This window comes from Sinocyclocheilus anshuiensis, unplaced genomic scaffold (assembly GCF_001515605.1).
Source record: "Sinocyclocheilus anshuiensis isolate Anshui unplaced genomic scaffold, SAMN03320099.WGS_v1.1 scaffold1239, whole genome shotgun sequence".
NCBI lineage: Eukaryota > Metazoa > Chordata > Actinopteri > Cypriniformes > Cyprinidae > Sinocyclocheilus > Sinocyclocheilus anshuiensis.
In genome coordinates, this window is record NW_015540949.1 from 915,734 (window position 1) to 927,750 (window position 12,017).

The window sequence follows — 12,017 nt, forward strand, 5'->3', positions numbered from 1 at the left end:
AATTTATATATATATATATATATATATATATATAAAAATGTTGATTAAAAAAGTTCAGTAACACTTTGTCAACAACCCATTTCACCACAAGAGGGGGCCATTATATTGTATTCTCATTAGGACGCTTACATGTTTTCCTCACTTTTCTAATCCATTTTATGCGACACTATCTATAAAACTTATAATAGCCGATGTTAAACTAAAATCTGAAGCCACAGCTGCTCTAAAAACTCCCTCGCAGCATCTGATTGATATTTTCCTCTTGTGCACCCACGCACACCCGTCACTCTTCAGTGTGTTTAGTGCATATGTGTGTGTTTGTACACGTTAGCCAATTAGGGCATGTCTCCTCCATAGGGACCCAATCAAGAGCCTGAGAACAGCCCTGCAGACAAAACACTGATAACATCACAAATGGCTCATTAATGCCCAACTGCAACAGCACTCCCTATCTCTCTCTGCTTTATCTGTTAATCTGATTTGCCAATTTTCATCAAGTTCTTCAATGTTCCCCAAACCTCTTTTCACTTCACTTCCTCCGACCACCTTTTCTACTTCCTCCACCATCTCCTTCTCTCACGCTATCTCTAACAGCCATCTCTTTCTCTACCCCCTGAAGTTTCTTTGTTTTGTTATTTCAATGAAGCAAAGACAGACGCATTTAGCTGTTCTTGAAGACTAATGCCAACATGAAACCCTCTGAGAGCATGTATTTCCTCTGTCAACCAGAATCAACAGAAAAGCCATATTAAGTGCATTTACATGAACTTTTAAAATTCATTATTATCAGTTTTGTGACTGATGATTACTGTATTCAAAACAGCATCGCGTTTAGAGCCAATGGAGGTCAGTGTGAGACTGTGTGTGTGTGTGTGTGTGTGTGTGTGTGTGTGTGTATTAAGTCGACCTACCTTCCACATTGCTAGGCTAAGCATAGCCAGCACCAGCAGTCCCAGCAGTATAGCCAGAATTATTACCCACAGGGGAATGGCAAAAGAAACGTCAGGAATGGCCCACACCACAAATGTGCCAATCTTAAAAACACAAGCGCACACAAACACAGAGGTCATTAATTTTTTACAAGCACTGATGTAGCTATGATATTAGCATGCATAAATCAGTTTGATAGCTTACTTTCCCTTATCGCCTCTCATCTCTTTGTCTCATTTAACAACTAAATGGAACAGAAGCTCCTTCAGAAAGCTTTGTTTATTATTATTATTTCATTTCCTTTCTCTTATGTCAGTTTTAGCACACACACACACACACACACACACACACACACACACACACACACACACACACACACACACACACAGAGGAAAGTGTGGGTATTATGTATTGTGTATAGCACTCAGCTTAGAAGCCCTAATGTTGTTAATGCACAAAGAGCCTTACAAAAAATACTGTGGTGATAACAGCATACAGTAATCATATCATTGTATTTAAATGGTACTCCAATGTATTTCAAAGAGTAACATGGTACGTGTCCAAAATACCACGGAAGTACTATGGTAATATGTCCAATTTTAAAATGTAATTTATTCCTGTGATGGTAAATCGGAATCTTAAGTAGCTATTACTATAGTCTTTATCCTTCAGAAATTGTTCTAATATATTTTTGGTTTTCTTTGATAAATAGAAAGTTCAAAAGAACAGCATTTATTTAGCATTTATTTTTGAAAAAACTGTAGTGTACATTCCAAAACATTGAATCTTGGTGCTCTTGTGGAAACAAGAGTTCAAATCTGATTCGTAACATTTCCTGATTTTGCTCCTGATGATTTTCTATAATTTCCACTCTCTTCTAAACATGAAAAAAACAAAAAATAGGAATATTAGAAACTTCCATGCTTCAAACTAATCCACAATCTCCCTTTACCTTCCTTATCGAAGCTAAACAGACTGAACTCAGCGGCGTTTAGTCTATCTTAACACTCGGCTGAGAATATTGTTTTCTCTTGTTCTAACCCACATGTTCTCTTTTCCTTTGTTGTTTTCCACTTTTCTCAATCTGCACCCACACAAATACACTAGATTACTCACTGATTTGCTCTGGTGTGGGAGTGAATCAGCTTTGATCCGATAAGGCATGGCCATCACTTGAAAGGACACTGTGGAGTTTAGCGTGTAGTGGTCATTCCGTCTCTGCAAGAGGAAAGCAAAGGATTAGCGTAAATACAACACACATGGAAACATCTCGGAGCGAGCAGGATAGAGGCCAGCCCCTTGCAGAAGAGGAAAATGTCAGATTAACATTAACAGAACGCACATGGCGGGTGTCTGAAAGGGCGCTGAGTTGTAATGGCTTCAGCATGGATGAGGCTTAGCGAGAAGCAGTGGTCAAAAGAGCAGCAAAACAAAAACTTAATGTACTTCCTGCACACTAGGATCACTCACACACACACACACACACGCATAGATCACTACTGTCCTGCAGACACACTAGTGTACGTGCTCTCATACATGTGTCTGGTTTCTGTGGACGTTCCTCTGGACATGAGATGAAAGGCATTTTGTTCTGACGATGTCAGGGTTTATGACGTCACTTGACTGAGGTGTTTAAGATGTCTAACTAGACTGGTGATGTCATCTCCTGTGACACTAACCTACCATCTGAGGGTGACACAACACTTTGTGTTCAGAAAGAAGGAAAGTGGCCATAAACACCAGGTTTTGACTCAAAAATGAACATATTCATTTCATGTCATCATTTACTCACCCACATGTTGTTCCAAACCTGTAGGATTTAGGAGTTCCTACACGTCACTGTCTGCACTCCCATTGGAAGTTTCCAAATTATGTCGTTGTGCATTTGCATAAAGCTGAACTCTGCTCAACTTTGTTGCATCGGCCACAGTCGCTCATGTCGCCTCAAATAGCCAACCCTCATTGAAAATGAATTACTGCTGGTCAGTTTGTTGCTGCAAATCACAGTCAGTGTAAACGCAGCTTAATAAGAGCCTTTGATCATACAGTGATTTAAGAAGTGAAAATCACCAGCTGGACTTTACAGGGATATCGTGAAGATAACATTTGAAAACACTGACAGTTTGTGAATGTTTATACACTACAGTAGATGCCATGCTGCATCCTTCTCTGTAATCACACACACTGTATCCAGCAGATGTTGTGCTTTGGATGCTGCTTTTCCCAAGCAGGTTTCCCAGATGAACAGTTCACCCAAAAATTACTCACACTCATGTCATTTCGAACTGTATGACTTTCTTTCTTTGGAATGGAAAATAACATATTTTGAAGAATGTTTTGGAGTTCCGTTTTCTTTTTCTCTTCTTCTTTTTTTTGTGTTATTTTGGACCCAATGACACATTGTTTGACTTTATTTTTAAACAATGAAAAACCTGTATGCATCTTTTTTTTTTCTGTGGAACACAAACGATATTTTGAAGAACTTTGGGATATTATTTATACATAAAAAAAGAAAGTTATAAAGTTTTTTGAATGACATGAGTAAATGATTACTCAAGAGTTTTCATTTTTGAGTGAACTATCCCTTTAACAAGGCTAACCAACAAAACTTCCTTGGTAAATTAGCAGGAAATGCGAGGATATTTGTGTGATAAAAGTACCTGTAAGAAGGTGTGAGCCCAGAGTCGAGATCTGAACTTGATCACTGCGCTTTGCCCTCGATCCAAGCGATCCACAACACACTCCACCATCAGGCAGTTGATATTTGAGCAATTCTATCACAAACACACACAATGAGAGAAAAAGTGAAGAACGAGCCTGAGATCTGTTTTTATCTCATATCTTTCTTCATTAAAAATGAAAAATCTAGGATTGAACATCCAAGTAAAACCTAGACATTTTGAGTCATAAATTAAGAATTTTTCGTTTCAAACTGTCACTTCAGTTCTTTTGCTGATAATACTGTTTGTAATAATAACAAAGTGCTGAGTTAGAAAGTGTAAAATCTAAGCTTTTTCACCTTGTTGAACCCTGTAGATGTGCTGTGTGTCGTGAAAGCCTCACACTTGGTTTTGAATGATTTGTTGTGGTCACATTTAAAGAGATGAGTGATGGTGTGTATGTATGAAGAATCTATGTCAACTGTTTGTGTATGTGCATAGGATATGACCTCTGCCCTGTCTTATCTCAATGCCTGAGGTGTGATGGACTATGATTATCAAAACCAGCTGGTTCATCCACACACACACACAAACCCCCTAAAGAGACACTTTGAGAGAGCAAGAAAATAAGCATAATATGAATGACCTGTTATGAGATTTACAGGTGAACTCAGCCTTTGAGGTCAACACGGGTCCCCATAACACGTCAAGTTCAACATAAGAGTCCATCTGTCACATATATGAGGCTGTTCCCACAGGGTGGGCAGCCATGCGCTTCAGGTGGCTTGTGTGAGCGTTTGTGGTACTGGTGTGTGTGTGTGTGTGTTTACCAGTATCTTGCTGTTGTAACTCTGGGCTGTAGAAACAGATCGTCTACGGCGAGTCGGAGCGCTGCTGTTCCTCAGAAAGCCCAGTAATTCTGGAGTGTCCTGAAGAGTGGAGGTCTAAGTGTGCAGGAGAAGGACAGAGATAGGAGAGGAATTAAAAAATTAGATGTGCGTTAGTTTATAAAAGTAGTTATAGTTTTTAGTAATTTTGGTGCTTATACTTTCTTATTTCATTCAGTTTCTAATGCAGCATTTGCAATTTGGTTTTCTAATTTTCTATATTTCGTTTACTTCAATGATCAATTCTTTAATAGCTAATAGTTTTAATAGCTCAGTTATATATATTAGGGGTGTAATGTTTCACAAAATTCACAGTTTGGTTTGATACGACACAGTGGTGTCACAGTTCAGTATGTTTTTAATACAGGTGGTGGGGGGTAATTGTTTATGTCGCAATGTTGGAAATATAAAAAATAACTTGTTTGGACTACAACGCATATTTTCCGGGATTTGTGATATCACAAATATCGACGAATGGGACGAGACCTGGTTGAGCTGCACTAGAGAAGGCAACGAGTGTTATCACTATGTCAGAGACACGCTAGCTTTCCCAAGACAGATGAACTTAGAGTGTTTACAATCATCCGGGTTTAAATCGAGCTCAAATTGATTGGATTTTGATGCAATATTTACACTGAAGCTCGCAGGCGGCTATGGTAAGGGGCGTGACATTTCCCAACCAGGCAAATTAACTGTAATTTTAATTTAATAATAAAAGAAACTTCAAAATAATAATAGGCCTAATTAAAAAAGAATGTAACAGGCCTACACTATTTGGAAATGCCAAATACTCTTAATATTGCCAATAATTTATGTTTTTGACAACATCTCTGGCTATTGTCGAATGTCGATACAAGATCATCATCTTTCGACACAACCCAGCAAGGGGAGGTTATCGCGGGGCTGTCCGTTACGTCACTGGGCAGACAGCACATTGCCTGTTACGTCGTTTGGACTGCCTTCTTGAGCGCAGTGGCACTGAGAACATTATATTTCACACACTTTAAGCCCTTTTATTTTCCAAATGTAATAGGATTAGTCCGGTTTGTAATGCGTACCAAACCGAAAGCCTGGTACCGAACGGTTCAATACGAATACGTGTATAATTACACCCCCCTAATATGTATATGTCACAAGGAAGGAAAAATAAGTACTTACTAAATATTTCTTATTTCTTTCAGTTTTTCTATTTTTATTCTAGTGTTTGTCACTGTGTGAATGTGGCCAGAGAGGCAGACAAACTTCTCGGCCAAAACTCTGGGCCAAATCGCTCTCCTGTAAAGTTCACAGGAAAAGAGCTCTAATATCAGTCCAGGTGGTTAAAATTCTGAACTCAGCGTGAATGCAGATCAGTTACAAGGCACAGAGACTTCATGAGGACGTTGTGACGCTTCATAATGACTGCACATGAAATCTGAACAGCGATAATAAAGTCCAGTCAAGAGAGCAGAGAGGTCAGAATTAGTCCAACACTCTGATCAAAAACAAGCAGGACTCAGCAGTCATAGTTTTACATTTATTTGAGGCTCATTAGTAAAAGCACAGAAACCTGAGATTTATGACAGCAAGGAACACATACAAGAGAGAAAGATGTGATGCAGATGGAGAAAGAAACGCTAGTTCAAATAACTTGCTCTGTGTCTGAGGAAAGATCTGGTCAGGGGCTCAACTTCACTGAAGCATTGTTAAAAAAAACCTGTGAATGTGGACACTTTCTTCTTGCATTGGATCTCTTTAAGAAGGACACTCTCAACGAGAAAAAAAAACAGAGGATAGAGAAGAAAGAGTTTGTGTGCATGTGCTACCTCTAACTTCAGCGGGTTTAGGGAGCTGTTAACACTGCAGTGAACAGGACCGTCAGTGATGATCTGGAGGGCATAAAGGAGGTGTTCCTCACGGTACTGACTGGGCCAGCCCACCTCCAACACAGTCCTGCTTATTGAACTCGGACCCTTATTATGTAACTGGGAAGAGGGAGAGAAATACAAAAAGAGATTAACAACAAAATCAGCATAAACTGAATTCATTTAAATCTATTAAAAATATTCAAGTTGTTCCCTTATAAACACTTATAGTGGTATGCAAATTATGGCCAATACTAATAGGCCGATAATTGTTTTCATGTTATAGCCAATAACCGATAAATGGCTATTAACATACCATGCTGTGTATTAAATAAAAAAACTAATTTGCTAAAATAAAACTATGTAAATTTTCATAAGGAGTGCTGTTGATGCCAAATAAATTAATATGAATCATCAGATTTTTATTTAATATAGAAGAATGTACAAGAACTGATAAATATTTAATCAAACACTCTGGGCTAGCATTAGCAGTTGGATCGAACATGAGCTGAAGCTGCTTCTAACATAAACCATCTGTACAGCGTCTGGCCAACATTACAGCCAATTAAAAAATGAATAGCTGCAGGACAGATGGCGTTTAGTGAGGCCCTCTTGCAGCAAAAAGAGGTCAAGAGTCTCCACAAAAACAAACAACAAATAAATAGCTTTCCAGAAGTTGTTTTTTGCTAGCTGAATGCACTACACCCTATTGGGAAAGTTTATTGTGGTAAGCGTACCAGATTTCTTATTGCAGATTAGTGTTTGATTTTACTGTTGGAGAGATAATTGGGTTGTTGTTAAAAATAATATTGAGCCATTAAATTATACTGTCTTTCAGATAAAAATAAATAAATGGACTCACACTCAGTGTGTTCAGTATATGTTAATAAATTATGTTGATAAGTTTTGGCATGACTTGTATGTTTATGTTCTTTGTGTGTGTGTGTGTGTGTGTAAGTTAGTGGATCCCTTTGATTGCACCACAGTTTTGAATATTTGCTGTCTACTGGCCATTTAACAGAGCCCTCTCTCTTCTTCTATTCCCGTGTTTGAATCACTCCATGTTTATCATTTGTTTTGTGTCTGTTTATTCTGTACCTCATAAATGTGTTGAACCTGAGGGCCGACGTCATCCTCTCTTACAGGTTTCTCTTTGGGTTCCCATCGAGGGAAAGGTAAAACAACCTGAGCTGGGTGAGACACACTAAGGAAAAAAGAGGATGAATTTTATTTTAAGTAGGTACAGTAAGATGCAAAAAATAGCATATACAGCCAATAAACACCATTCAAAAACACTAGTTCTAATTTTGTAATGTGACAAGTTTTCAAATGAAACATACTGAATGAGAATTTTTTTTTTACTTGAGTGAAAGTAAGAGATAACACTGATTATTGGCTAATACATTATCTATAACCTCATAAAAAACAGAAGTTAGTTTTATTTTCTATCATATGACTTATTTATTATGCACTTTGACCTTCTGTCAAGACAATATTTTACATGAACAGAAGTGTTTGGTAATCAGTAGTTATAGGGTCCAGAATAACCTCTCTAGATCCCTCAGAATAGGCAAACAGTGGCAGTCTGGGTTCTTTTATTGAAATTGGACTGAAACTGCTCATTTTCCATTCGGTGAGACAGAGAGACAGATAAAGAGAGATACCCACCCTCTGATCTCCACCTGTGCTCTCGCTGCAATGCTCAGAGTCAAATTCACTGGAACGCTTCTTGAGTTGTCCTTATTAGAGCTGTTCAGAGAAACAACAAATATATTGTTCATTTATTATTACTATAAACATTATTTTAATGCTACATTATCAAGGTAACATTCTGATTTAAAATAAAGTGTCACTAAAATAGAGTTATGTAGTGTTTACTATGAGACAGTAAGGCTCTGTAGGCCACAGTGTCTCAGACTATTGAACAGTTCCATGTGTGAGCCTGAGGCTGAGAGCATCTGTGTTCTGTGAACGTGTTTGAATGCGAAGATTAGAGGATGAAGAGCGAACAATGCTGTTTTCATCAGTGTGTCGTTGTCCTAGAGTTCCCCGAGTCAACTGTCTGGTCAGTCATTGTGAAGTGAAAACCAGAGTATCCCCACCAGCCACACACATACAGTACATCAGTACATCAGACAACCCTCATTTGATAGAGTATGTCACCACAATGAATGCAAATACCATACAAGTGAACGTCCGCTCGGGGATTGTGGACGAACACAACTGATGGATTTTATGTGTGTTGCCACTCTTTAATTTATGACAATGCACAAAAAGAAAGTCCTTTCTAAAGTCCTATTGGAAGTATGTTTACTAATTTTCCAACATGTGACATGAAAAAGTAATATAACTATAACATAATTAAACACTGTACTGTATTTCATGGACCTCTTTTTGGCCTTTTAGGTCATGCAATTTCATATTCTGTCCTAATATATCTGCCATTGACGCACACCTTATTAAATGTCACTTTAATAACTGTGCAGCTGTTAAAAACATATAAGTAAATTGTAAAAGTGAAAATATATAATTCTCGGAAATCTAGGAAGTGGAAGGAGAAACACAGAAAAAAAAAATGTAAGGTCTGACAATTGTAACTTTGATCTTGTGGAATAACTGGGGCTCACAAAAAACGATATATTTACTATATGCCATAAAATTCACTGTGTGACTGAAAGGAACAATGAGACTGCAGAATCTTTGAAGTCTTGTAAGATTTTCTTTCGTTCATTCAGGTCTAAAAGTCTTATTAAATACTAAATCTTGAGTCAGGAAATGTGATGCCTTGATTCCAGCATTGACATTTCCATCCTCAGAGAATCAGAACCCAAGCAATATAAATTAAACTCCAAATTATTTATAAAGTAGAAAAAGAACAATATATAAATTCTATAGTTTAAATTATATATTGAAAGTTTGGAGTCAAATGAACTTTTACTCAGCAAGGACACACTAAATTGATTAAAAGTAACTGTATTATACATAGTGTATATATTTATAATGTTACAAGATATATATATATATATATTTTTTTTTTAATTTGAATGAGTATAAATGTATATTAAGATCATCTGACGCTGTGATCTGTGTGCACATCACAGATGATCTCTCCTGGGCTGACAACACCACAGCACTGGCCAAGAAAGCACAGCAGCGTCTCTACTTCCTCCGCAAACTAAGAAGAGCCAGAGCCCCGGCCCCCATCATGTACACCTTCTACAGAGGCACCATCGAGAGCATTCTGACGAGCTGCATCACTGTGTGGTATGGTGCCTGCAACGCATCCTGCCGCAAGACACTTCAGCGCATAGTGAGAGCAGCTGAGAAGATCGTTGGTGCCTCTCTCCCCTCCCTCCAGGACATTTACAACACCCGTCTCACCCGCAAAGCCCTCTGCATTGCAGGTGATCCCACCCACCCAACACACAGCTTCTTCAGTCTGCTGCCATCAGGGAGGAGACTGCGGAGTCTCCAGGCCAGGACCAGCAGACTGAAGGACAGCTTCATCCATCAGGCTGTCAGGAAGCTGAACTCCCTCCCGACCTTGCCCCCCCTCCCCTTTTGCCCCACGCACCACTGAACTCTGACGGACTCTCCCACTCCCCCCTCCCAAATACACACACACAGTCACTTTAATCAGTCTAAATAAGCTCTTTTTGCACTACAAATCATTATATCTGCACTGTTGTTTACTTCACTGGTTTGCACTCTATCTGCCATGTGCCGTGTGCTGCTTTATATATATTTTTTTATATATTTTTTTACATTTGACCTTATTTGTATATTTGTATAGTTGTATTTTATACTTAATCTGTATATCTGTATTTATGTTCTACTGTTAGTGTTATCTGTATGCACCAAGGGTCTGAGAGTAACGCAATTTCAATTCTCTGTGTGTATGTGCTGTACATGTGGAAGAATTGACAATAAAGCAGACTTGACTTGAAGAAAGACTGGAATAATGATGCTGAAAATTCAGCTTTGCCATCAGATGAATAAATGAATAAATTAATATATATATTTTTTTTAATTAAATAAACACAGCCTTGGCAAGTATAAGAGACGTCTTCAGATAATAATTACATAAATACCTTTAAAAGTAAAAAATAAAAAGCCATTGCTACCAACCATCTGACCCACAGCTTGAAAAGACTTGAAAGATAAAACAATCTTTCTTGCTGCATGACACCTGGCTTTCATCTCTCTATATCTGTAGTTTTCTCTCCTCCTTCTCTGTCTTTCACTCTTATTCTGTCTCAAGGTGAAAAATCAGAGTGGGCAGAGGAACATGTGGCTAACATTAGTCACCAGAACATTTTTATATCCTCCAGAGACGCACATACCGAAACAGATAAGATACACAGCACAAATGCATTCATACAGCACACACACTTAAGTGCAAACATATTACATGTGCACGCTCACATGTGCAGGCAAACACACATACACACCCTCAGACTCGCCCTCCTGTTTGATTAACCTTGCTCGGAGTTATGGAGAGACTTTAGGTTTCAGTGATTAAACCCTTAGGGAAATATCCCTCCTCTGAGAGCAGCCTGGCAGTCATCTCAACACCCCAAAACTAACATGAGCACATTAAACCTCCCCATGCATATGTGTGAGTAACATCACAGTGAGGAGTATTATTATAACAAATACACTTCACCCCTGAGCTTAACAGAACATGGCCAAGGACAGGCAAACCAAGTGGGGAGTTCTGTGAAATACACAATGTAATGATATGCAAAACTTCAAAATCGACAAGTCAGGTTCACATGTTCTTAAGAAAGATTTTTATCATTTATATTACAACATTTATATTATAAAATATATGCTGCCTCGTGCCTATAGCTGAATCACAGCTGAATTACAAAAATTACAAAACAAATGTAATTGGAATGTCACAGTTACTGAGAAGAATTGTGTAATTAACTTACACAAGCTACAGTAACACTTTATTTTAAGGTGTCCTTGTTACACGTTACATGTACTTACTATTATAATAACTATAAATTATGCATAATTACATGCAAGTAATCCTAAAACAACCCTAATCCTAACCATATAGTAAGTACATGTAGTTAATTAATATTACTCTGTACTTAAATGTATGGGTGGGTGATACGAGCTAAAATTCATATCACGATATTTTACACCGTCCAGGCGATATCGATATTATATTGCGATATGAGAAAAAAAAATTACAGGCAAAATATTTTAACCTTATATAACTAGAAAAAGTGAGGGATTGGACTCACCAAGCACATTTATGCTCACCAAGGCTACATTTATTTATTAAAGGGGTCATATGATGTTGCTAAAAAGAACATTATTTTGTGTATTTGGTGTAATGAAATGTGTTTATGGTTTAAGGTTAAAAAAACACATTATTTTCCACATACTGTACAATATTATTTCTCCTCTATGCCCGCCTTTCTGAAACGCATCGATTTTTACAAAGCTCATCGTTCTGAAAAGCGAGGTGTGCTCTGATTTGCCAGCTATCCAGTGCGTTGTGATTGGCCGAATACCTCAAGCATGTGACGGAAATGTTATGCCCCTTGCCATATTGTGATGCCTTGTCCCAGCCGGAGCGACGAGACAAAAACATTAAAAAACCCATTATAAACGAGGCATTTGTTGCATCCAGTGGGGACATAATTACGGATTATAATGACTTATACTGTCTTTTTACG

At 38.0% G+C, this 12,017-nt stretch overlaps 1 protein-coding gene across 1 annotated transcript in view; it reads right to left on the bottom strand.

The window, feature by feature from the left end:
• Positions 1 to 12,017, bottom strand: part of itga8 (integrin, alpha 8) — a 79,923-nt gene that overhangs the window by 1,201 nt on the left and 66,705 nt on the right. The window contains exons 23-29 of the mRNA XM_016488060.1: positions 7,990 to 8,070; positions 7,420 to 7,525; positions 6,283 to 6,441; positions 4,421 to 4,534; positions 3,591 to 3,704; positions 2,047 to 2,148; positions 912 to 1,034 (exon numbers count right to left, since the gene is read on the bottom strand). Coding sequence (XP_016343546.1) covers positions 912 to 1,034; positions 2,047 to 2,148; positions 3,591 to 3,704; positions 4,421 to 4,534; positions 6,283 to 6,441; positions 7,420 to 7,525; positions 7,990 to 8,070 — 799 coding nt within the window. The remainder of the gene's footprint in view (positions 1 to 911; positions 1,035 to 2,046; positions 2,149 to 3,590; positions 3,705 to 4,420; positions 4,535 to 6,282; positions 6,442 to 7,419; positions 7,526 to 7,989; positions 8,071 to 12,017) is intronic.